The 25,805-nt window shown below is 49.7% G+C and overlaps 1 protein-coding gene across 2 annotated transcripts in view; it reads right to left on the reverse strand.

Moving 5' to 3' along the window:
* PSD2 (pleckstrin and Sec7 domain containing 2) overlaps nucleotides 1-25,805 on the reverse strand; it is a 49,883-nt gene that overhangs the window by 2,616 nt on the left and 21,462 nt on the right. For both annotated transcript variants that reach the window (XM_033181030.1, XM_033181031.1), the window contains exons 6-15: nucleotides 25,427-25,507; nucleotides 20,462-20,574; nucleotides 19,671-19,729; nucleotides 8,721-8,810; nucleotides 6,747-6,790; nucleotides 5,519-5,709; nucleotides 5,282-5,352; nucleotides 4,737-4,894; nucleotides 3,751-3,895; nucleotides 2,348-2,491 (exon numbers count right to left, since the gene is read on the reverse strand). In XM_033181030.1, the coding sequence (XP_033036921.1) occupies nucleotides 2,348-2,491; nucleotides 3,751-3,895; nucleotides 4,737-4,894; nucleotides 5,282-5,352; nucleotides 5,519-5,709; nucleotides 6,747-6,790; nucleotides 8,721-8,810; nucleotides 19,671-19,729; nucleotides 20,462-20,574; nucleotides 25,427-25,507 (1,096 nt within the window). The remainder of the gene's footprint in view (nucleotides 1-2,347; nucleotides 2,492-3,750; nucleotides 3,896-4,736; nucleotides 4,895-5,281; nucleotides 5,353-5,518; nucleotides 5,710-6,746; nucleotides 6,791-8,720; nucleotides 8,811-19,670; nucleotides 19,730-20,461; nucleotides 20,575-25,426; nucleotides 25,508-25,805) is intronic.

Consider the following 25,805-nt stretch of genomic DNA (forward strand, 5'->3'; position numbering starts at 1 on the left):
AAGAGAAGACAAACAACCCAAATTTTTTAAATGGGCTTGAATCTACATTTCTCCAAAGAAAGCATACAAATGGCCAACAAGCACACGAAAAGGTGCTCAACATCATTAATCATTAGAGAAATGCAAGTCAAAACCACAGTGAGATATCAATTCACACTCTTACTACTATCAAAAGAGCAGAAAACACGTGTTGGTGAGGATACGGAGAAATAGACAGAACCCTTGTGCTCTGCTGGTGACAATGCAAATGGAGCAGCTATTATGGAAAGCTGGTGGTTTATCAAAAAGTTAAAAATAAAATTACCACATGATCCAGCAAGACCATTTCTAACTATAAACCGAAATGAGTTGAAAGCAGGGTCTTGAAGGGATATTTATATACCCATTTTCATAGCAGCATTTTTCACAATAGCCAAAAGATGGAAGTAAGCCAAGTGTTCATTGATGGATAAAAGGGTAAACAAAATATGGTGTATACATACAATGGAATATTATTCAGCCTTATCCCATTTATGCCTAGTGTTCCATTATTGGAACACTGGAGTTACTGGAAATAACTCATGGGAGTTATTTATATCATACTGCTCAAGGTCATCTCCAAGGTCTGTTTTTTCACCAAAAAAAATTTGCAACCTCCGACATACATGGGTTAAAAAGAAAGGACAGCCGGGCGCGGTGGCTCAAGCCTGTAATCCCAGCACTTTGGGAGGCCGAGACGGGCGGATCACGAGGTCAGGAGATCGAGACCATCCTGGCTAACACGGTGAAACCCCGTCTCTACTAAAAATACAAAAACTAGCCGGGCGAGGTGGCGGGCGCCTGTAGTCCCAGCTACTCGGGAGGCTGAGGCAGGAGAATGGTGTGAACCTGGGAGGCGGAGCTTGCAGTGAGCTGAGATCCAGCCACTGCACTCCAGCCTGGGCGACAGGGCAAGACTCCGTCTCAAAAATAAATAAATAAATAAAAATAAAAATAATAAAAAGAAAGGAAATTCTGACACACACTACAACATGGATGAACCTTAAGGACATTATGCTAAGTAAAATAATTCAATCACAAAAAGTCGGCCGGGCGCGGTGGCTCAAGCCTGTAATCCCAGCACTTTGGGAGGCCGAGACGGGTGGATCACGAGGTCAGGAGATCGAGACCATCCTGGCTAACACGGTGAAACCCCGTCTCTACTAAAAATACAAAAACTAGCCGGGCGAGGTGGCAGGCGCCTGTAGTCCCAGCTACCAGGGAGGCTGAGGCAGGAGAATGGCGTAAACCCAGGAGGCGGAGCTTGCAGTGAGCTGAGATCCGGCCACTGCACTCCAGTCCGGGTGACAGAGCGAGACTCCGCCTAAAAAAAAAAAAAAAAAAAAAAAAAAAAAAAAAAAAATCACAAAAAGACAAATTGTGTATGATTCCACTTAGAGTAGTCAAAATCATAGAGGCAGAGAGTAGAATGGTGACTGCCAGGGACTGAAGGAGGGGGGAGTGGAAAGTTATTATTTAATGTGTACAGAGTTTCAGTTTGAGAAGAGGAAAAAATTCTGGAGACTGGTTACACAACAATGTGAATAGACTTAACACTGCTAACTATACACTTAAAAATGGTGAAGATGGTAAATTTTATATTACATGTCTTACTGCAATTAAAATGTTTTTAAATCCAAATTAAAATAGTAATGAGGCTGGGTGTGGTGGCTCACACCTGTAATCCCAGCACTTTGGGAGGCCAAGGCGGGTGGACCACCTGAAGTCAGGAGTTCGAGACCAGCCTGGCCAACGTGGTGAAACCCCATATCTACTAAAAATACAAAAATTAGCCAGGCATGGTGGCACGTGCCTGTAATCCCAACTGTTCAGGAGGCTGAGGCAGGAGAACTGCTTGAACCCGGGAGGCAGAAATTGTAGTGAGCCAAGATTGTGCCACTGTACTCCAGCCTAGACGACAGAGTGAGATTCTATCTCAAAAAAAAAAAAAAGTAATGAGATACTAATTGTTAAACCTATCAGGTTAGTGAAGTTTAAAATGTTTTGCAATGCCCAGTGCTGGTGAGAGCATGGAGAAATAAGTACATTCACAAATTATTAAAGGGGTTAGAAATCAGGGCAAACATTTAAGAGGAAAGTTTGGCAGCATCTGAGGGCCTTCGTCTGAGCTTCAGCCCCTCACCCCTGTCAGGGAAGGCTGGCACCCTGGAAGGACTGGGGACTAAGGGTCAGGGGACCCTGTTCCCTGCCAGCTGCCACGTGAGCAAGCCCCTTTATCAGTAGGCTTCACCTCCCCAGTCTCACATCAGGCCAGGCAGGAAGGAGGAGCAGGGCGCTGGGCTTTGCAATCCAGCCCCCCAAGGCTCACCTCGAAGGTGAGATAGTGCTCCTTCAACCGGTACTCCTCGGCCTCCTTGGACTTGATGCCCCTCTCGACTGGGTGACACCTGTGTTCGGCCAGCTCCGCAGTCAGCTGCCTCAACTTATTCTCATGAGACCGCAGTTGCTCCTCCTGGGAAGGCAAATCGTGGACTGTGACACCTTACTCTCAGAATGTCACGGAGTGGCTCAGATCCTGTTCTACCAGGAGCTGCTCCACCAGAGGGAAATGAAGGCCTAGCCAGGGTCACCAAAATGTGGTGATAGAGCCAGGCTCTGGACCCGAGGGTATGCTCCTCCTCCCACCTCCCTTCCTCCTCTTGCTGCTCCCATCAGCATCAGCTTTCCTCGATGCCCCCTAGACACCCCACCTCAGGCTCGGGAGACAAGAGATGCTCACGCTTATATGTGGACATAGACAGTCCCTGACACAGACACACAATGATCCCCACACACAATCCAGCTCACATGCATTCCCATGTGCACACACAAACACCCCGGACCAAGGCCAGCCTGGCCCAGCTATCCCCTGCTCCTTACGATACACGCGTTCTCTTACATTCATGCCCAGACAAATGCAATGGTCGCAGACCCAGGATCACACCTGGTGGAGTGACAGGCGGAGACACTGTCACTGATGGGCAAACGCACACACATCCCACCCACTACAGGACAGCCAGGCCCCCTGGTGCTGTGTACTCATGCGTACATGTGTATGAGTCACCACCTGTGTGTTTACACATGTGAATGTGTGTGGTGTGTACACATACATGGTGTATGTGCATTGCATAGGGGTTCTGGGCAGAAGCAGGAGCCCAGGAGCTCAGTGGGGAGACCCGGGACAAGGCCTAGTGGGAAAGACCACCGGCAAAGAGGAAGTGTGGGGCTTCCGCTGCCCTCTACCTCTCAAGCTCTGGGCCACCATTTCTCCTGTCCTCTCCAAAGAAGCCCTGAGAGCCTGCAGCATGGGTGAGCTGGGTTTTCTAAGATTACAAACAAAACATTTAAGGATAGGTGAGGGCAGCAAAAGAGCATTAGATGAAGAGTCAGCCAGGTGTCACCTGTGTGAGCTCCCTGTGACACAGTCTCTTGCATTTGTGCCCAGGTGCACACAAGGCCACCAACTCTCAGTCACATCCACAGGGATGCACTAGCAGAGAGGCAGCTCCATGCCAACTGCCATAGCCACGGCCCCTGTATGACGTTCCTTGGTCTCCCCATCTGGACGTGGGGGTGGGGTGCGTGGGATGGAGAGAAGAAGTGTCCTTCTCTGGTGTCCTTCAGCCCAGGATCACCCAGCCTAGAGACAGAGCTGGGGTGGGTCTGCTGGACGGGGGCCTGGGCTGAGGATGGCAGCCTAGGGAGGCAGAATCTTGACCCAGGAGCATATACCTGGCAGAGGCGGGTGGTGCAGGAGGGCAGCAGGGGCCGACAGAACTTCTTCATGGAGCTGACAGCGGCTGGGAAGGCCGGGGCAGAGAAGATGGCTGCCACCAGGTTGATCCTGAGGATCCAGGACAGCATTTCTTCCTTGCTCCTGGGGACAGGACGGGGAGAGGGTGCTGGCCTCTCACACAGGACTCCCTGTCCCCTACTCAGCGTCACATACCCAGCACTAGGCCTGGCACTAAGAAGGCACCAGTACCTCTAGATGAGTGGGTAAAGGGGAGAGGGAGGACACATGGGGGCTGGATGGGCCTGGCCAGAGCTATGCAGTGAGCTCCCTTTCTATCCCAACTCCCAGGCACACCCGGATTCTCATGTGAAAATCAAACTTCCCAGGTTCACAGCTAGTGGCCCTGGAGTGAATGGGTGGGAATGACCGTGGACTGGGGATCATCAGAGGCAATGGCAACTGGGTGACCCTCACAGTCCTCCTGCCCTCCCCCGCTGCCTGCCCAGCACTGGCACTGTGATCCTGAGGCCTCATCCACCAGCCTGTCTCCTTGCAAGCTCATGTGCACCCCAGTCTCAAGTCATAGGAAGGCGAGAGGTGGTAGAAGGACAGCCTTACAGGTTACCTGGAGGGTGCATCTTTCCCACATTTAAAGCGAAGGATGATTCATAAAGATGCCACCTGACCCACATTTCAGACTCCAGCGCACTCAGCAGCCCCTGCAGGGCTTGTTAAACACAGTTACTGGAGCCATCCCAGAATTTCAGGTTCAGTAGGTCTAAGGCGAGGCCAGAGAGACTGCAAGTGATGCTGAGGGGAACCACACATTGAGAACCGCTGCTTTGGGGGGACCCAGCTGTCGATCTGGGTCATGTGGATACACATGCTCTGTTGCTGACTCACGGGAAGGAGAGGGGTTGTGTGCTGCGTCACTGTGGCCCTAGGCCCCAGGTGGGAGTGAGGGGCTCCAGCTCCTACTCACGGTGCCTGGAAAAGGAATACCCTCCAGTCGGCCGTCTTAAGCTTGAGCACGTTGGACTTCTTGCTGTAGTCAGAGGCCCTGGTGGCCAGAGCGTGATGCACGCGAATGGCGTTCTTCAGGTCACCCTCCGATAGAGCTTTGTCAGGCCTGTACTCATCCTGGGTGGGGCGGGATGGGTGAGGTAGGGTCACTGACCCACACCTTCCACTCTCCCCTCCCCTCACTCCTCTCTGTCTAACCCTATAGCTCCCTTAATTTTCTGTTCCTGCTGCCTCACCCACCCCAACAAGAATCCAGGCATCCCTCCCCTTACCCCAGTTTGTCCCAGAGGCCTAAACAGGCCTCACGCTGAGTGTCCACTGAGAGACTGGGCACCAAGTTCTCCCAAAAACCTCCAAAGCCCTGAGTGGGCCCAAGTCTGGGGAAGGACCCAGCATGTGCCTGAGCCCCAGGTCCTGCCTGGGGCCCTTGGGGTGCCACAAGGCTGGGGTGGGATGGGACTGAGCTGGCCCTTTCTGAGTAAGGTCTCTGGGGCAGTCTCTCACCTTCTGCAGGTACAGGATGGTCCCTTTGAGCACTGCGTAGAATTTCTTCCAGCCACGCCTCCCACGGGGTGCTGGGGAGGAGGGCACTAGTAGTGCGGCTGCAGCCACCCTCTGCAATCTCTCCAACCCCACCTCCCACTACATGTCCACCTGTATGTTCATCCCCAAGGAGTGGTCTGGGGCACCCCCCTCTGTGCCAGCCTCCCTCCCATGCCCCTCTCCCAGCCTGACACCCACTCCTCTTGCCATCCATGTCAGCATGAGTCTTCCGGGTCAGGACGCCGTGCTTGTAGGTGGTGGCACTGAGCGCCTGTGGGACATCCAGGAAGGGGTTGCCACCATCCAGGATTCGCGTCACCTTCTTCGTGCCTGTCCCAAACTTGTCATCCACCAGCTCAGACAGGGATTTCCTCAGCTCGTCCTCATCACTAGGGAAGTACTAGGCCTGAGCACCACCTCCAGAGAAGCCTCAGCCCCGCATCATCATGGCCTTCCCCATCAGCCTCCCATCCGGGGGCCAGGGTCACGGAGGAAGAGCAGCCCCAGGAGGCAGAGATGAAGAGATTCCAATTCCAGACCACAGATCCAGATCTCTGACCCCTCCTCTCATCTCCACTTCCGACCTCTGACCTCTGATCTTTGATTTTTGTCCTCCAGGCCCCAAATGTCACCCTTGATCACAAATGTGGAGACTTTACTGTCTCCAGGTCTCCCTCCCAGTCTTCCTTCTCCTCTCTCCATCCCAGGGAGCACTAACCGTGGCCAGACTGAAGCTGCTGCACAAACCGCACCAACATGCTGGAAGAGGGAGGCCAGCAGGTAAGACCCTGAAGTCTGGGCCCCCAGGAGAGCCCTGGCAGAAGAGTGCCAGCTCTTACCCTGTGGGGTTGGAGTTCCTGCCAATCCCTGCCTGAGGCCTCTACATGGACCTGGCTGCCCTGGGGAGCACAGCAGAGCCTTTCACAGTCTCCCCAAACAGCAAGGTCAACATCCCTCTCTCCTAATGAGACCTACAGGTCTCGCTGCCTTTGCAGGGGAAGAAATTAGAGGGCACTCTCCCCTTCCCACTGTCAGTAACAGTCACCACCTAAACGTGGACATATTCTACAGGTTATAGGGGCCTCATGCCTCCTGTCTGCCTACTTCCCAAAGGGAAAGGAGCAGTCATCAATGGGAACTGGAACACTATCCCCATATAGAAAACCAGCTGTGGACATCATAGAACTAAAGTCACAGTTCAACCTATTCCATAACAATGCAAACATTGCACTCTTTTTCTCAATACAGAAGATGAATCCAAAGAGGAATTCAACACCAGGTGTGAGCCAGCTAGACACAGGTGTCGGGCCCTGGATTGGGAGGGATCAGCACCATGGAGAGTGGTCAGAATGACGGACCTGCACCCCCACACTCCCCCTCCCAGGAAGGCAGGCTCCCCATACCTGTGCCCGTAGGCACTACTCACATGGCCCATTCCAGCTTTTCATTCTTGATGGAGTTGTAAAGGGTCTGGGAGAGGGAAAAGAGAGAGGGGGGAATTCAGGTGAAGAGTCAAAGAAACCCCATCTACCACCAATAACGTGGGCACAGTGAGAGATCACCTTTTCAGCCAATAGGGCAAAGTGGATGTTTGATTCATACTTATTTGTTAGATGGGTAAGTGAGTGGGTGGGTGGATGTATGGATGGGTGGTATTTAATTATGTGATCACTTAATGTCAATCTCCCGTAGGAGACTGTAAGCTTCACAAGGTCAGAGGCTGTCCATTTGTTCACTACTGAATCTCCAGTGCATAATCCAGAACTTGACATACAGCAAGTGCTCAACAGGGTAGATGAATGGATGGGAGGATGAATGGGAGGATGGGTGAGTGAATGGATGGATGGGGAAATGGACAGGTGGAAGATGGAAGGATGGGTGGGGAAATAGGCAGGTGGATGGGTGAATGAATAGAAGATGGGTGGGTGGATAGAGGGTACATGAGGAAGATTTAAGGGTGTATGCATGAGGATATGCGTGAGCAAATGAATGTCAGGGTGTTGGGTGGATGGTTGAGTAAATGATTGGGTGGATAGATTTGAGGATGAATGGGTGGGTGGGTTGGTGAGTAAGTGAATGGGTGGGGAATAGGAGGTAGGGGGATGGGCGAGTAGATGTGGAGATGTTTGTCGAGGTGAGTAGACGAGGGAGTGTTTGAAGAGTACAGGGTGTCTGTGTGGGTGAAAGGTGAATGGTGAGTGTCTGCTATGTGGGGAGTGGGAAGGGGAGGTTTGGGGATATATATACGGGTGGTGGGTGAATGGGTGGGTATATGGGTAGGTGAATGATTGAGTGGCTGGGTGGATGCATGGGAGGATGAGTGGATGGGTGCAGAAGTGGGTAGATAGGTGAATGAGTAGATGGGGAGAAATGGATAGGTGGATAGTGGGACTGGGATTGTTTGATTCACAAATATGTTCTTAACAAATGCTTCTCAATGGTGAAGAATATAATATAGTAAGAAGAGTGATGGAGACAATGTTCTATGGAACATTGGGGTTGGATGGAGACTCCAACTCATTATTCAACTACCCCTGTAGTATTAATCAGATTCTTCAAACCCACTATTTAAAAATGAAGCTGGCTGGGTGTGGTGGCTTATGCCTGTAATTTCAGCACTTTGCAAGGCTGAGGTGTGAGGACTGCTTGAGCCCAGGAGCTTGAGATCAGCCTGGGCAACATAGTGAGACCCCCAGGCTCTACAAAAAAAAAAAAAAAATATATATATATATATATATAAATCGCCAGGCACAGTGGCATGCACCTATAGTCCCAGCTACTTGGGAGGCTGAGGTGGGAGAATCCTTCAAGGCCAAAAGTTTGAGGCTTCAGTGAGCCTTGATTGCATCACTGCACTCCAGTGTGGGTAACAGAATGAGATCTTGTCTCAAAAATACATAAATAATAAAAATGAGCCCATCACCAACCCACCAAAAACCTGCTCCTTTTCCTCAGTTCAGAAATGACCAGACTAGAAAGGCTAGAGTTCCACCCTTCACTTCAGGTTCAAAAGAAAACTGGATTCTCTTAATTCCTGGTGATGTTGAAGGAAAGGGGGGGCTTTTCCTTGTGGTGACAATAATGATGTTTGTGGTGAAGGTAGTGGTGACGGTTGTGGTGGGTGGCAGCTGTAACAATTGGTAGCAGTGTTGATTATTACTGTGACAGTAATGGTGATAATGGAGTACTAAAAACAAATCTCACAAAGCCTTCCCCTCTGCCTAACTTAGGGAACACAGAACAGCCAAATGTTGAGCTCGGTGGTTTCTAACTTTGTCATCATGGCCCTGCACCCTGTGTTAAGGGCCTGGAATGCCAGGATTTCAGGGGGCAGAGACCTCTCTCCTCTCTATCCACACAGGGCGCAGCTAGTGGGATGGGGACTCTCAGCAGATAATACCTTCAGCAGGTCTTTGGCAAAGTCTTGGCCATCATTCAGCTGGTCCAAGTTGGCAATGAATTGTTGACAGGACATCTTCTTGCCAATGTTCTGTAATGGAGAAATGGTTCTGCCTAAGAGTAGGGAAGGAGTCTGGTGTGTTCCCCACACACCCTGCCCTGCCCAGCCAGAGGGATGAGGCAGCGTTAAGGGCAATAATGAAAATTAAATTGCATGAATTTTCTATTGTCTCCAAGAGTTTACAAAACTGTTTCTCACAGTCAGAACTGTGCTTGGTTCTCAAGCATCTTGAGAGGTTGGGCTTCTTCTGCAGCCCAGGTGAAGGAGTCGGGCTGGATGAAGAGTTGTAAGAGCTGACATTTGCCAGGTGCCTACTGTGTTCCAGGTATTGTGCTTGACATGCATCATCTTATTTCTTTCTCACCCCAAGGAGAAGGTGAGGTGCCTGTTTTTATTATCCCCATTTGACAGGTAAGGAAACTGAAGTACAGGAAAGTGAAGTGGCATGCCCATGATCACACGGCAAGGAAGTGAAAGGCCCAAGTGTGTCTGAAACCAAAGCCCGTGCTCTCACCGCTACTCCACGGTTAACTATCCCAAGGTCACTCAGCACCAGGACTTGAACCCCGGCCTCTTGGCTTCTGAAGAGAAGCTCCGCATATTCTGCCACAACTGTCTCACCCTCTCACCTGCACAGAGGGGCAGCAAAGCTTCCAAGACATAGGTGAAGTGAGGGAAAGTTTATGGGAGTCAAAAATCAATTGCCACGGACACACATGAGTGCCCCATGCTGAGCTGAGCTGAGCTGGAACAAAGAGAACCCAAGCAGATGGTTTCACACTCGGAGGTAGAAACAGGCAAAGAGCTGGAAATGACTAAATCCCCAAGTTCTGCTTCTTGTTTTAACCGATGAGTAGCAGAGGGGCTCAAACCCTGCAAACCCAACACCTAATATACTTCCAGACTCTCCTTGGAGTCCCCATGTCTGAGAAAACACAAACAGGACTTCATCTTTGTAAGGATGAAGACTCTTGAATAGCAGATACTTATCACTGTAGGATTTTGTGGATTAGGGTTTGCTCTAAAGCAGTGTTTTCCAAGGTTTACCTACAGAACTCTGGTATCCCAGGAGATGGAAATGGTTATTCTCTCAAAAAGAGATTTCATAATGGAACAAGTTTATCTACATGTTTCAGAGTCTTTACCACGCTCATATGTGCTGGTGTCTCCAAGGAGAGGATCCCATGTCATTTCCCAAGTTTACTGACCTTGGCACTATTTTAGCAAAGACACTCTATTAGCATCATATAGGACATTCACACACCATAGAAATCATTCAGAAAACAATGATGTAAGTCTTTATAAGTAGCTGACAAGCAAGAACTTTCTATGCTTTTCCAAATCATTCAGGAGAAAAGGTCCTATGTATGCCTTGATACAAGTGTGTTTTGTATGTTTCTGTGTACAGTTTTACATATATACGTGTGTGTGTACATAAATATATAGCCGTGTATGTACATTTGTAATAGATTATGAGGGCAATGTTGATAAGACTGTCGTTGAGTTCCACACAAACTGAACATTCCCCAGCCATTGGTCAGGAGCGCAAAATCAATAACAAGGCAAGATTTCTAATCTGAGCAATATCAGACTATCTTCTTGTGAGTGAAACTTCCCAGCAGCATTGGAGGCTTTACAAAAGCAGTGAAGGCTTCAAGGGTGAGGATCCTGCAGGGGAGTGTGGAGAGGTGACCCCAGAAAGAGCAGCCAGGGGCTGAGCGGCTGAGTGGCCTCTTAGGACTGGAGAAACGAGATTGGAGTTCAGGGTCCACCAAGAACAAGGGTCTTGGGAAGCACCCAGTCACACTTCAACAAAAAAGTTGAAATTAAGAAAGAAAATACTAAAAGAAGAAAAATCATCCCAGATGGAAATATGAAGAAGCAGAAATGAATGAAATAACAAAAAGAATTGGTAATGCTAAATGAAAATTGACTATGTACAGCAACAATAAAGTTTTCCAGGGAATAAAATATAGAGAGATATAATAGTTAAAAGCATGACAACAGGAGTATATAAGTTAAGAGAGCAGTAAATGGAACTAAAGTGTTTCAAGGTATTTCACTGCCCAGGAAGTGGTACAAGTACTTTATAAGTCGAGAATGCAAATTGCCAACCATAAAAGGAATTCCGAAAGAATGCACAACTAACAAGCTAACAGAGCAGGAAAATGGAATTCTAAAAAATGCTTAACCCAAAAGCAGGCAAAAGAAGAAAATAAACAGAACAGTGGAGTCAAAGAGAAAACAAATAGTCACTTGATATACTTAAACTCAAATATATCATAATTCATTGAATGTTCAAATTAACATTATTACTGGATTTTATTTTTAAGTATATGATATAAGAGACATGCCTTAAATATAAAAGAACAGAAATCTTTGAAAGAAAAAGTCAGAAAAGGATGTAACACATAAACACTAACAAAAGAACTCCAGTATAGCTACACTAACATCTGACAAAATAGATTTGAAGGCAAGAAGCATTACTAGACATAAAGAAGGACATGTTCATAGTGATAAAAGGGTCAATCTGCCAGAAGATATGATCATCCTAAATGTGTATATATCTAGTAGTATAGCTTCAAAATATACAAGACAAAAATTGACAGAACCAAAAGAAGACATATTCACAATCTTGGCTGGAAATTTTAACACTGTTCTCTTAGTAACAGAAAGAACAAGCCGACAAAAAATTGGCAAGAATTCTATGTCAAAAAAATTAGATAATCTAGATGAAATGGACAAATTCTTAGAAATACACAAGCTACTAAAACTGGCTCAAGAAGAAATAGAAAATCTGAATAGACCTATAACAAGAGATTGAATCAATAACTTAAAAAAAAAAAAAAAAAAAGCAAGGCCAGGTGTGATGGCTCACACCTGTAATCCCAGCACTTTGGGAAGCCAAGGTGGGAGGATCACTTGAACCCAGGAGTTGGAGACCAACCTGGGCAACATAGGGAGACCTTGTCTCTAAAAACAATAAAAGAAAGAGAGGAAGGAAGGAAGGTAGGAAGGAAGGAAGGAAGGGAGGGAGGGAGGGAGGGAGGGAGGGAGGGAGGGAAAGAGAAAGAAAGAAAGAAAGAAAGAAAGAAAGAAAGAAAGAAAAAGAAAGAAAGAAAACGAAAATTAGCTGGGCATGGTGGCACATGCCTGTGGTCCCAGCTACTCAGGAAGCTGAGGTGCTTGAGCCCAGGAGGTTGAGGCTGCAGTGAGCCAGGATCACACCACTACACTTCAGCCTGGGTGACAGAGAGACCCTGTCTCAAAAGGAAAACAAAACAAAACAAAACAACAACAACAAAAAACACTATCAAGAGATGAAAAGCAACCCACAGAGTGAGAAAAAAATATTTGTAAATCAAGTATCTACCAAGGGTCTAGTGTCTAGGATATATAAAGAACTCTAAGAATACAACAACAAAAGACAAACAACCTAATTTTAAAACGAATGAAGGACCTGAATAGACATTTCTCCAAAGAAAATATACAAATGGCCAAAAAGTGCATGAAAAAAATGCTCAACATAAGTAATCATTAGGGAAACACAAATCCAAACCACAATGAGATACCACTTCACATCCACTAGGATGGCTATCTTTTTTTTTTTTTTTTAAAGAAAGAAAGAAAGAAAAGGGTTGGTGAGGATGTAAAGAAATTAGAACACCCCGGCACGTTGGTGGTAGAAATGTAAAATGGTTCAGCCACTATGGAAAACAGTTGGGCACTTCCTCAAAAAGTTAAATGTAGAATTATCCCATGACCCAGCAAGTCTATCCTAGGTATATATCCCTAAAATACGAAAACAGATATTCAGACAAAAACTTGTACACGAATGTTCACAGCAGTACTATTCACAATCACCGAAAGATGGAAACAACCCAAATATCCATCAAGAGATGAACAGATAAACAAAATGTGACATATCCATACAATGGAATATTATTAAGCCATGAAGAATGAACTACCAATACATGCTACGACATGAATGAACCTTGAAAACATGCTAAATGAAAGACGCCAGTCACAACAGGCCACATATTGTGTGATCCTACTCATATGAAACATCTACAATAGGCAAATTCACAGAGACAGAAAGCAAATTAGCATTAGCCAGGGGCCAGGTGGAGGAGGAAATGGGGTATGACTACTAATGGGTATGGGGTTCCTTCTGGTGTGATGAAGATGTTCAGAAACTAGACAGTAGTGACGATTGCGTGCCATTATGAATGTACTTAGTGCCACTAAATTGTAAGCTTAAAATAGTTAAAATGGTAAGTTTCATAACAAGAAAATAAATCAGTAAGAACATACATGATTTTTACAACACATATAGGCACCTTATTGGCACATATAGAACATTATAACCAACAACCACAGAATATATTCTTTTCAAGTCCACATGAAACATTCACTAGAATTGATCTCTCTCAGGACCAAAAAACAAGACTCATGCAAAGAAGTGAAATTATACTGGGTAAGTTATCTGCTTTAAAATATAATACTTATAATGACAGTCAGGCAAAAAGACATGCACCCAGATCATCTGAAAGCCCAAGGGACGTCCATGATTTGGGGCCTCTGAATTCCCAGTTCCACCCCTCCCTCCCACCCCATTTGGATCTACAGGGCTTCCCAGTCTTTCCTGAGCCCTTGGACTTCTTCCCACAGCCTCTGTCTCCGAGCAGAGGAAAGTCACAGCGGGTACAACCACCGCCCCATCCCAAGGCCTGGACCCTGGCACTCTAGGGCCAGGGCAACCATCTCCTCAAACTCATCTCCTTGCCCAGCATAGAGGCTGGATGGGTACAGGGTGATGCCCAGGCCATCGTCCAGGTAGTAAAACTGTGTCACTGCCTTTGCCCCAGAGGAGCCAGGCCTTTTCCCACAAGTCTGACTTCCATGCACAGCCCTGAGGCCAGAACAATGCTAGCCTGTCTTTAAGGCTCATTCCAGAAGCAGGATGAGGTGGGCCAAACAGAAGTCATCCTTCAGGAGGAGGGGAGGGGCTGACCAAAGGTCCTATGGGCAGAAAAACCCTTGCCACTATTTGCAAATCTAGGCTAAACCTTAATTATACTTGGTATTCCCTTAAGGTTATTGTGTGAGGCTCTGTCACCATCTGAGAATGGGCAGACCCCTGCAGACCTCAGGATAGCATCCAAACCCTGGCCTGTTCCTCCAGCCCTCCACCATCCAGCCCCAACGCACCTTGCCAGAAACTCCCACTGTTGCCACTCTTCAAGCAACACAAGGTTGGAGAGAAATTAAGCTATTCCTGAAAAACAACTAAACTTTGTTTCAGCTTGAGCTCTCCTGGAATGACTTCTCCCACCTACCCCTCCCTCTCTGTTTGCCTCAACCCTGGTGGTTCTCCCTCCCTTACCCCAGCCTTCAGTCCACTCACCAATGCCATAGGCTGTGCAACAAAAATGCCCCTGGAATTTCTCTCCTGGTCTCCATCTCCAATTCTAACCCACATTGCCATCTTCTCATGGCTGGAGCTTGCAAATCACCATTCCCTGACATTCCCCACGCAGTGCATCCTAGACTCATTTGCTGACCCGTCATCACCCATCATCACCAGCACTGGCATCATCTCCAAAATCCCCATTTCAAATACAACTCCTGACCCCCATCTCCTGCTCTTCCACCTCCCCCATTCTTTAAAACCCTCACTCCAACAACCCTTTGATCCTCTGTTGAGATCTGATACAGTTTGGCCCTGTGTCCCCACCCAAATCTCATCTTGAACTGTAATCCCCATATGTCAAGGGAGGAAGGTGATTGGATCATGGGGGTGGTTTCCCCCATGCTGTTCTCGTGATAGTGAGTGAGTTCTCAGGAGATCTGATGGTTTTATAAGTGTTTGGAAGTTCCTCCTACATTCTTCTCTCTCCTACCGCCTCATGAAGAAGATGTCTGCTTCCCCTTCCGCCATGATTGTAAGTTTCCTGAGGCCTCCCCAGCCATGTGGAACTGTGAGTCAATGAAGTCTCTTTCCTTTACAAATTACCCAGTCTCAAGGATGTTCTTTACAGCAGTGTGAAAATGGACTAATACAAGATCCAAAGGTCCTCACTTTCTTTTGTATCCAGTTTAGATTCCAGGCCCCATTGGTAACCACTTCCCTGCAAACATCTCTCTTGCCCCTTTCTGCTTCTGTCATATTTGCCTAGAAAAAGCCCAGCACTGACTAAACCCATCTGATTTCCTATACTGTACCTGTATCCAAGTCCAACCAAATACACTGGCAGGACACACAGCTATGCTGGTCCTATTTTACATCTATGACCACAGCCACATGGGCATGGAGACTCCTGACACTGCCACAGTTCCTGTGTTTGCTCTCCATCCTCCATGAGCATGGCACACTTTTCCTTTCCATTAAAAGCCTCAAAGTCCCTGTAGTAGACACTGTGGCTCACTCTCTCCAAAACCCCTTTCCCATTAGGTATCAGCAATGAGGTGTGGGTGGGGAAGAATGACCCCACCTTCTAGCCCTGGGCTAGGCCCTGGATCACCTCATTCCTCTTGCCACAGAGATTGATTTGGGTAACCTAGGCTTTTTCCAGTTGTCCCATGGTATTCCCTGGGCCAAAGAGACCAGTTCAGAAAATGGCATATGCCCCATTTGGGGCCAATGGTATTTTACAGCCACTTTCTGGGAGCTTCTGTGGTAGAAGCCCTCCTGACTGCAGCTCCTAAGAAGACACTTCAGATACCAACTCTCACCAGCAAGCAGAGAAGTGCGGCTGTGAGATCTGGAATTGCTGCATCTATCGGGCCTGCGTAGGGGAAGCCAGGCTTGGGATGAGGCTGACATCACTGTCAGAAGAAAATGACAAGAAATTAGATCACCTCTTAACTGGAGGCAAGGCTGAATCTAATCCACCCTGGACCCTGCCTGACTCTACACTTTTCAAACTGTAAGTAGCTGCCATTTTTAAAGCTAGTGGTGTTACATTTCTGTGACCTTAACTAAACCCATCCTGACTGGTCAGCCCCCGTCCCATCTTCACTCTCAGCTCAGGACCTCATCTCATGCTTCGTGGTAGAAGTAGAAGCTGTCAGAAGCCCCTCATCTCCTCATCGCCAGAGCTACCAAGCCTACTGCAGCACCTCCACTTTCTGCCTCGCTTTCTTATGAACATGGGAGATGGGTCAACATTCCCCACTCCCATTTAAGGCCACTCCCCACCTGTGCTCTGCTTCTTATCTCGAGGGAAGCTTCCACTGTCCCTTCTCTCTCCTGCAGTGGCGGCGTCTTGTCTGCTGGGTTGATCCTGGTGGCACACGCACAAGGTTGGGCTGTTTTAACATCAGACTTGACTGCTGGCTCCTATCAGTACCCCACGCAAGGCCAAACATCTTAAGAGCTGTCTGTGGCCACCACACCCTAACCTCCTGAGCTCATCTCGCCCACTTCAACCTGGCATCTGTCCTCTCCACTCCACCTAAGGTGCTCTTATAAAGGCCTCCAATGACCTTGACCATCCCATCCATGACCGCTCCAATCCCAATGGTCACTCTCGTGCCATCACCTTACTTGACCTCATGGCAGCCTTTTCTACAGTTGGTCACTCACTCCCTTCTCCTCGAAATGCTGTATTGTCTGGGCTTCAGAGATGCTACACACTCGTGGGTTTCCGCCGACCTCCCTGGATGCGCTGCAGTCTCTCCCACTCCTCAGCCTTGCCTCTACACAACGCTGAGCCCCAGGACTTGGCCATCAGTGTGTTCTCTCTGCAGGGACATGGCAATCAGCCATTCCCATAGCTTTGAATTCTACCCCACCCCCATCTCTGTCCAGCCCATGTGTCTGCACCGGGCCCAGACTCATCCATGTCACCGCCTCCTTGGCCTCCTCTCACTGATGTCCAGAGGCATCTCAAACACAGTTCAAAAGTGGGACTCAAGTCCACCTCTCCCACTCACCACCACCCCCACACAGAAGTTTCTTCCCCATCTCAGGAAATGGCACCCCCAGCTAGCCAGATGCCAAAGCCACCCTTGCTCCTCTCTTTCACTGACCAACCCCATCAGCAAGTCCTGTGAGACTCAGTCCTGAAAGGTCTCCCTCGTCAGTCCCTTCTATGCATGCTACCATCATCTCCCATCTGGACATACACAAACACCTCTAAGGAAACAGTTCTGCAGCTCCTCAAAAAATTAAACACAGAACAACCAGATAGATGAACCAGCAAGTCCAATCCGAGGTAGAAACCCCAAAGAACTGAAAACAGGTGTTCAAACAAAAGCTTGTGCACGAATGTTCACAGCAGTGCTATTCCCAACAGCCACAAGACGAAAACCAGCCCTGCTGGCCCCATTGCCTGAAATGCACAGTCCCAGATCTTTCCATGGGTCGGCTTCCACTGATCCAGGTCTCTGCCCAAACCTTGCAGTCTTTCCCTGACCCCCAGTCCGGACCCCATCATGCCTTCCTGTGTATGCCCTTCACAGAGCCAGTACAACTTGTAATCGCTTGTTCACTTCTGTGTTGTCCACTTCCTGTAACAGGTGGGGCTCCCTTTCCTGTCTTGTTCATGGAATACAGAAGGTGCTCAGAAGACAGGGTTGTTGTTGAGCCTCCAACCTCAAGGGTCCCAGCATGCCTCCTACACAAAGCCTCCCCAGTTCCTCAACCAGACTGCACTCATCTCAGGGGCATGCCTATAGCCTGATACCCCTTTACTGCCTCCTGCTCTGACCAGAACTCTTTCTGTGGGCACTAGCAGGGCCCCTGTTCTCGAGATCCCCACAACCCACCAGGCCTCAGTCCCTACTTGATTAGTGACAGGGGGAGGGGAGGAGGCAAGGGGAAAAGTGCAAAGCGTCAGGTGCTCTGAAGAACTCCCAGTAACTGCAACTGCCAGGCCTTGCCCATGAGCTTTACTTCATATTCTTTATACACTGGCACTTTATCATGGGGAAACTGATGTGTAGTGAAGTAAATAACTTGCCTCAGGCCACACAGCCTTCATGTGGAGCAACAGAGAACACAGCCTCGGAGCCCACGCTCCTAATCTCTGAGCAGGACCATGCAAAGAGAGAGACGTCTCTACTAAAAATACAAAAACTTAGCCAGGCGTGGTGGCAGGTGCCTGTAGTCCCAGCTACTCAGGAGGCTGAGGCAGGAGAATGTGTTGAACCCGGGAGGTGGAGCTTGCAGTGAGCTGAGATCGCGCCACTGCACTCCAGCCTGGGTGACAGAGTGAGACTCCGTCTCAAAAAAAAAAAAAAAGAGAGAGAAGAAAGCCTCAGTGTCTGTCTGCTGCAAACATGAACGGTCTCCCCAGTCCACTTCTAATCTACGAAGTCTTGACATTTCTCCTCAGCTGTGGCATCAATGTGGGACCACGCCAGCTAAGGCCCACCAAGCTCCGGGGTGCTCTTGGCCCAGGGTTCACTACACAGTGGCTGCCGCCCTTCTTAGCAGCTCTTAGCCATAGGGAGGGGTAACCAGGGCTTGGCCCAGCAGAGACAGCCCTGAGATTGACCACAGGCCCAGCCAGGGGTGGGGACAGGGAGTGAGGGGCCTGTTGAGTGCTCCTTTTAAAGCAGGCTAGCAACACCTGCTCTCTGTCAATAAACAAAGGGCACAGTCTGGGGGAACAGCAGCAGGCTCATGGGCTTTGGCGCTCAGTGACATTCATGTGGAATGCGTCTTCTCTCTTGTTCCACACTCAGGTTGCAGACCCAGGTGGACTTGGCAAAAGCTGTCACATATTTGCTCTTCCTGACACAGGCACCGAGGTTCTAGCCCTCCCAGGCCAGGTGCCCCAGTGCACCCATGAGCTCAGGCTGCCAGCAGGCTGGGCCTTCACAATCTCGCCTTCCAGGGGCCTGCAGGCTGGGTCTTCCAGCTTGCCCTTGGCTCAGTTTTCACAGTAATGAGGACTACTATTGTTCTTTTTATGTAACAAAATTCTACATCATAAAATCCCTACTAGGCGCCAGACCCTGCCCCTTGGTGCCATGTATATTACATCCCTCAGTCCTGCCCATGACACTGCAGGGAGATCATTATTCCCACCTCCTGGATGTGAAACCTGAGGCTCAGAGAGGGCCAGTGCTTGCCCAGGGTCACACAGCTACCACGTGGAGGCAAGAGTGGACTCTGAAGTTGGGTCTATCCCAGCTCTTTCTTTCACCCCCAAATCCCCTAGATTTCCTGGTTAACTCACTGACCTGTTGTCCCCATGAGTCACTGAGACATTCTCTACCTAGCAGGGGACTGTGACAACCCTGGGTGAACAATGATGGGGCAGTGATTGGGTGGAGCCAGATGGTGATGGGGGACACAGAAGGGCGACATGGTGATGGGGGCCTCAGCACACAGGGCATGCACACCACTAGCTACACTTACCACCTGCGAGGGCAAGAGAGCCCAGAGAGGGGTTCCGGAGCAGACAGAGGAAAGAAGAAGGAGTTATTGAGTCATGAGAAGCGCTGAGACAGCCTGGGGCCTGGACCAGACACAGTCTCACAGCCTGGGTGTTCACTGCTTGGCCTGGTCGGGGCTGGGGGGTTGGGAGGGGTTGCCCTGGGCATGGTATTTCAATGCAGCTGCATTCAGACTTGTGGGACAGGGGCAGAAAGGGCACATGATCTCTTAGCATGGACAAGGGGCACATATTTGTGGCTCATCTTAAATTCCCATGACCCAGCTGCTCTCACTGGCATACTTGGGGGTGGGGACTCAGGCAGATCACAGGTGGATGAAACTAGGGCGGGGCCAAATCTAGAAGCCAAGCTGCCCAACCCCTGGGCCTTCAAAAGGAAGCCTGGCCACTGAGTGAGAGGTCTCAAGAAGGGACTGGGATCAACACAAGGTGGGTCCCTGAGAGAACATGTGACACCCCCACCTCCACCTCCCCAACTCACGTGGCCGTGCAGGTCCGTGTTGAGCAGCATCAGGGCACAGGTGAGTGTGTGGATCCCATCTGAGTCAGAGACGTGGCACTCTCAGTGCGAGGATCCCACCTCTTCCCACCCCGTCTCCCGACGGAACCCATCAGGAGACCTTGGATGCAGAGTGAGGCCAGCCGCCTGCCAAACTCACCTCAGGGCCCAGGGCCTGCATGATGCTCCTGGTCTGCCCCCATTGCAGGGCCCAAGTCACTTGCCTGCCCCAGGAGTCTGACCACCCTGGACCCACTCTGGCCCGGACTTCTGCCTCCTGTGGCCAAATTCACCTTGAACCTCAGACCTAGGAATGGCTCTGAGACCCCAGCCCTGCCCCTGCATTGACCTATGTCTCTCCCAATGATGAGCCTCGTCCCCCAGTTCCTGAGATGTGGGCCCATCTATTGGGCAAGTCCTGTCCCTAAGAGGACCCCAACCTAGACCCCCACCACACCAGGACAGCCACCACACCCACAGTTAGCACCATGACAGGGACCACAGAGAAGGGAGAGCCACAGAGCTGAATCCCGAGGCTGGAGGGACTTCCAGGCAGTGGGGAGGAGAACAGGCAAGACTGCGCTTTGCTCAGCAGGCAGACCGTGTGCCATAGCTTATTCAATTAGCATTCATTGAGCACCTACTGCATGCCAGAGAGGACAAACCATCTGGGCCTGACAACAGGACCAAAGTGCCAGGTGGACCAGGGTGGGAGGGGCCAGGGCCTGGCTGAGTGGGTGGGGAGGGTTGGGCAGAGTGGGTGGGGGCCATACCTTCCGAAGTGCAGTCATCAGGGTTGCACTGGCAGTACCGGCGGGAGAAGTGTGTGAGGACTCGCTCACGTTCTTGTGTCTCCCCCATCAGTGGGAAGGCCTTCAAGAATGTTCTGGAAGGCAATTCAAAGCTGCTGAGGGCAGTCTGAGTCCTCACCCAGGGTAAGACCACCCCCCCACACACGCCACACACCCACCCTAGGGGGCCAGGGCTCCAGTGCCCCATTCTCTGGGTCTGGACGCTCTCTCCAGCCCGGGAGGCCCTGGCCCCCAGGACAGCCACTCTGGAGTGCTGAGGCCAGGGGGCCTGGTAAACTTTAGAGTTTCAGTCCTCATCACTCTCCAGGAACCTTCTGGAAGTAGGCAGAGGACAGATGGTGAAGAACAAAGAAGAGCACCTCAGCACCTGCTCTTCTTCAGGGTGGACGCCCACTCCTTGCTCCTTCCCCTACAGCCAGGCCCTGTCCATGCCTGCCCTTCAGAATGCTCCTCCTCAGTCATCCTCCCTCTTTCATGTGCCACCAGCTGAGCCCAGGCCCAACCCTGAGCCCCCCACTCCTCCCCCACCCCAAGACTGAGTTGTCACCAAGTCCTGATGGTTTGTTCTTCAACCTCGACCTTAATCCTCCTCCTCTGCCACCACCCTTATCATGTGCCCAGGACAACGGGGCCACCCCTGCACCCACTACCTCCTCCCCGCAGACACCAAGTTGTCTTTCTAAATACCCACGCAGGCAGGACTTACTGCTGCTTAAAATCCATCACTGGGCCAGGTGCAGTGGCTCGCACCTATAATCCCAGCATTTTGGGAGGCTGAGGTGGGCAGATCACCCAAGGTCAGGAGTTCAAGACCAGCCTGGCCAACATGGTGAAACCCTGTCTCTACTAAAAATACAAAAATTAGCCAGGTATGCTGGCACGTGCCTGTAATCCAAGCTACTCAGGAGGTTGAGGAAAGAGAATCACTTGAACCCAGGAGGCAGAGGTTGCAGTGAGCCAAGGTCACGCCATTGCACTCCAGCCTGGGCAACAGAGTAAGATTCCATCTCAAAAAAAAAAAAAAAACCTGTGACTCCTTGGCACCCTCAGAATAGCACCCAGGCTCCTCACGTCATGGCCACATTCGCTGCCCAGACTACCCTCCTGTGCCTCTAACCTCACACCCACCTGCTACCTTCCCACCCTGGACAGAACAGGCATTTCACTATTCAGTGCCTCAGAGCAGGCCAGGCCTCCAGGACACCCTTCCTTCCTCGGCTGGGCAGCTCTGAATCTCCCTCAAGGCCCAATTCAAAGGTCATTCCCTTGGGAAGGGAGATTGCAGGCTGAGGCCATTGGTGTCTCCATCAGTCTTGGGTTCAGGAGATGGTTTGTTCTTAATTTTGCTATAGTTGATTTCATTTTGGCCCAGAATGACTGCAATGCCCAATTTGTTTAACCCTCTCTCATGCCACCTCCTAAGGCACCCTGGGACCTGCAAGCCATGTCTTGGCCAGCCCTTACCCTCTGAGGCGCCTGAAGGCATCCAAAACTGCAGAGTACTCTCAAAATCCAATCCCAAGCAACCAACTGCTGCATAATAGTACTGCCTGTCTGACAGCTCGCTGTCCTTCTCTCCCTATCTCTCTTGCTTCCTATTCTCTTCTCCCATCTGTCCCCCAGCCTGGCCCCTCCCCTCTTCTCACATTCCTTCAGGACTTTCTCTAAACCTCCCCCATTCCAACCTTAGCCTGTTTTACCTATGAGCCATCCATCCCAGCTCCTACTCCCCAGCCTAAACTCCCCTTCCCTGGACACTCTGCCTCAAGCCCCAACCAAGTGCCACGACCACCAAACTCTTGGGCTGTCCCTAGGGGCAGCCCCACCACTGCCCACCCTCCCCCACATCTTGGCACCACCAGCCCTTTTACTCTACCCTCTGTGCAACTTCTCACACCGACCTTTCCCCTCTGCCCAACCTCATGCTTGTTCTCTCCCACCTGACCCTCTTCAGAAGCCTACATGCTTGCAGTGCCTGCACAATTGAGCCTCAGTATTGGGCTGGCATACAAGGCACTCAGTCCAGCACCTACACCTCTGATCATGAGCTGACCCCACTGAACAACTTCCCCAACCAATCTTCCTCATCCTACTGCAATCTTTACAACTCAGCTCAGGATACAGTAGCCTGCTGAACACAAACACTTCCACTGAAAACAATAAAAACCATGGGTTTTCTTAAGCTATTGGAAATATTGCTGAGGCAGCAAAGACCAAAAGGGCCAAGATTCTGGAGAGGAGAGAACTGCAGAAAGGTAGTTTGAGCTTCTGTGGCTGCTTTTTCCCTGGGGGAATTGCTGATTATGGGCACAGGCAAGAGGCAGGGCATTGGGTGGCTTCAAGAGGCTGGAGACTTCAGGGGCTATAAACACATGGCCACTTTTCCCTTTGAGACAGTTGCTGAATTTCAGAGATATAAAAGATAAAGGCCGGGCGCGGTGGCTCATGCCTGTAATCCCAGCACTTCGAGAGGCCGAGGCAGGCGGATCACGAGGTCAGGAGATCGAGACCATCCTGGCTAACATGGTGAAACCCTGGCTCTAATAAAAATACAAAAAATTAGCCGGACGTGGTGGCGGGCACCTGTAGTCCCATCTACTCTGGAGGCTGAGGCAGGAGAAAGGTGTGAATCCAGGAGGCGGAGCTTGCAGTGAGTGGAGATCATGCCACTGCACTCCAGCCGGGGCGACAGAGCAAGACTCTGTCTCAAAAAAAAAAAGATATAAAAGGCAGGAAGCAAAAAGCCTAAGCAGAAATCCTCTGAGAAGTAGAGGGAATTTTTTTTTTTATTGAAGAGGGGGAAGTGTTGCTGCACTGAGAAGACAAAATTAGGCTTCTGAGCCAAGAAAGAGGTTTGCCCAACTGAACACACAAGGCTCCCAGTAGAAAACTCTGAGGACCTCTACCCTATGATCAGAGCACACCCTGAGCCATAACAAACTTCAGTGCAAGGATTAGGACTGCATCCCCACATACCTTCTAACTGCCTAGCAAAGGACAACGTAAACCCTCTCTGGAGGAATATAGAATAATCTAGAAGCACTACAATTCTTTTTTTTTTTTTTTTTTTTTTTTTTTTTGAGACGGAGTCTCGCTGTGTCTCCCAGACTGGAGTGCAGTGGCATGATCTCAGCTCACTGCAAGCTCCACCTCCTAGGTTCACGCCATTCTCCTGCCTCAGCCTCCCGAGTAGCTGTTCAAAAAAGAGAGGGAAAGTAATAGAAAAGATGGATAATTCACCCAGAGAATTAGAATCTATTTTTTAATTTTTTTAATAAAATGGAAATTCTAGAAATGGAAAATATAACATAAATTCAAAACTCAGTAAATGAGTTCAAAATCCATTTATGCCTATTGTGCCATTATCAGAACGTTAAGCGTGTGGGAGTTATTTATATCCTACTGCTTAAGGTCATCACCAAGGTCTGATTTTGTAATTCAGAAAACTGCAACCTCAGGCATAAATGGGTTAATGACACATTAGAAACAGAAAAAGGGTAAGCGAAGTGAAGTGAAAACAGGTCAGCCGAAAATATCCCAACAGAAGCAAAGAAAAAAGAATGGAGGCCGGGCGCGGTGGCTCAAGCCTGTAATCCCAGCACTTTGGGAGGCCGAGACGGGCGGATCACGAGGTCAGGAGATCGAGACCATCCTGGCTAACACGGTGAAACCCCGTCTCTACTAAAAATACAAAAAACTAGTCAGGCGCGGTGGCGGGTGCCTGTAGTCCCAGCTACTCGGGAGGCTGAGGCAGGAGAATGGCGTGAACCCGGGAGGCGGAGCTTGCAGTGAGCTGAGATCCAGCCACTGCGCTCCAGCCTGGGTGACAGAGCGAGACTCCGTCTCAAAAAAAAAAAAAAAAAAGAATGGAATTACTTTTTTTGTATGTGGGTTTTTTTTGTTTGTTTGTTTGTTTGTTTCTTTGAGATAGGGTTTCACTCTGTCACCCAGGTTGGAGTGCAGTGGTACAGTCATGGCTCACTACAGCCTCAACCTCCCCAGGCTCAGGTGATCTTCCCACCTAAGCCTCCTGAGGAGCCGGGACAACAGGCCTGCACCACCATGCCTGGCTAATTTTTCTACTTTTTGTAGAGACTTGGCCTCCCTATGTTGTCCAGGCTGGTCTAGAACTCCTGGCCTCAGGTAATCTTCTGGCCTCGGCCTCCCAAAATGCTGGGATTTCCCAAAGTGCTGGGATTACAGGTATGAGCCACCGTGCCCGGCCAGAAATTACATGTTTTGAAGTGTAAGAGACACGTGGAACACAGTCAAAAGGTCTAACGTGCATGAATCACCCCACCCCTTAGCTCCAAGATGCTTCCATCTCTCCTAGGGCCTGGTCAGTATCTGCCCAGTTGGCCCCTGCCACCAGAGCCTACTAGATACTACAGGGCTGCAACCATCCATTCTACCCTCCGGCTCCTAGGAACCTGCAATTGGCCCTCCTGAGGTCTACTCCCTAGGTCCTAAACCAATATCGTTGAGATCAAATCCCATTTTACCATCTCCTCCCTCGATGACTGTGAGGAAGTCTCTTTATCCCTCTGGCCCATAGTTTCTTCATGTGAAAAACATGAATGATAGTGCCTACCTTACCGGGGTACGGAGGATGCAGTAAGCAAGGTGAATAAAGACCTAGAGGATCTGGCAGGCAGGAAGTGCTCAATACAGGCAAGTCCTGAGCCTCCCTTCCTCTCCTAGAGTCACAACTACATTTCCACCCTCACATCCTAACAGCTACTACAAAGCAGGCACTCACTAAACTACTGGGCCGCTGCTGCTCCTGTGGCCCCTTCCCCACAGCCTCACCAGGGGGTCAAAAGACTTGCCCAAGGTTGTATAGCAAGTTTATGGTAGAGCTGGCATAAGCATCCAGATGTGCAGCCTGTACCACTTGTGGGCACTGCCCATCCCAGCCCCACTGACCTGAGTGCTCGGTCCAGAGTCAAGCCCGAGAAGTCGAAGAAACTGAGGTACTCCCCGGCCACCAGTCTGCTAAACTCGTTGCTGCCAGGAGAGTATGGGATGTCTGTTAGAAGCAGGGTCCAGCGCAAGGATGACAGAATCATAGGCATTACTTGGGGAGTGCGGCCCAGGGTACCCAGACCTACCCACCCCCAAGACCTGCTCAACCGCTAGGCTACTGGCCAGTTGGGCCATAACATTCAACCTTGGTCTGGGGGTGTCAGGAAGGCTTCCTGGGGGAGGTGACGTCTCAGTCAACACAAGGAATTACAAGCTAACCAGGCAAAGGAAATAGGGGTGGGATGATGCAGTGTCCCCAGGGAGGAAACTGTATGGCATG

This window comes from Trachypithecus francoisi, unplaced genomic scaffold, assembly GCF_009764315.1.
Source record: "Trachypithecus francoisi isolate TF-2019V2 unplaced genomic scaffold, Tfra_2.0 Lachesis_group2, whole genome shotgun sequence".
In the NCBI taxonomy this organism is placed as follows: Eukaryota; Metazoa; Chordata; class Mammalia; order Primates; family Cercopithecidae; genus Trachypithecus; species Trachypithecus francoisi.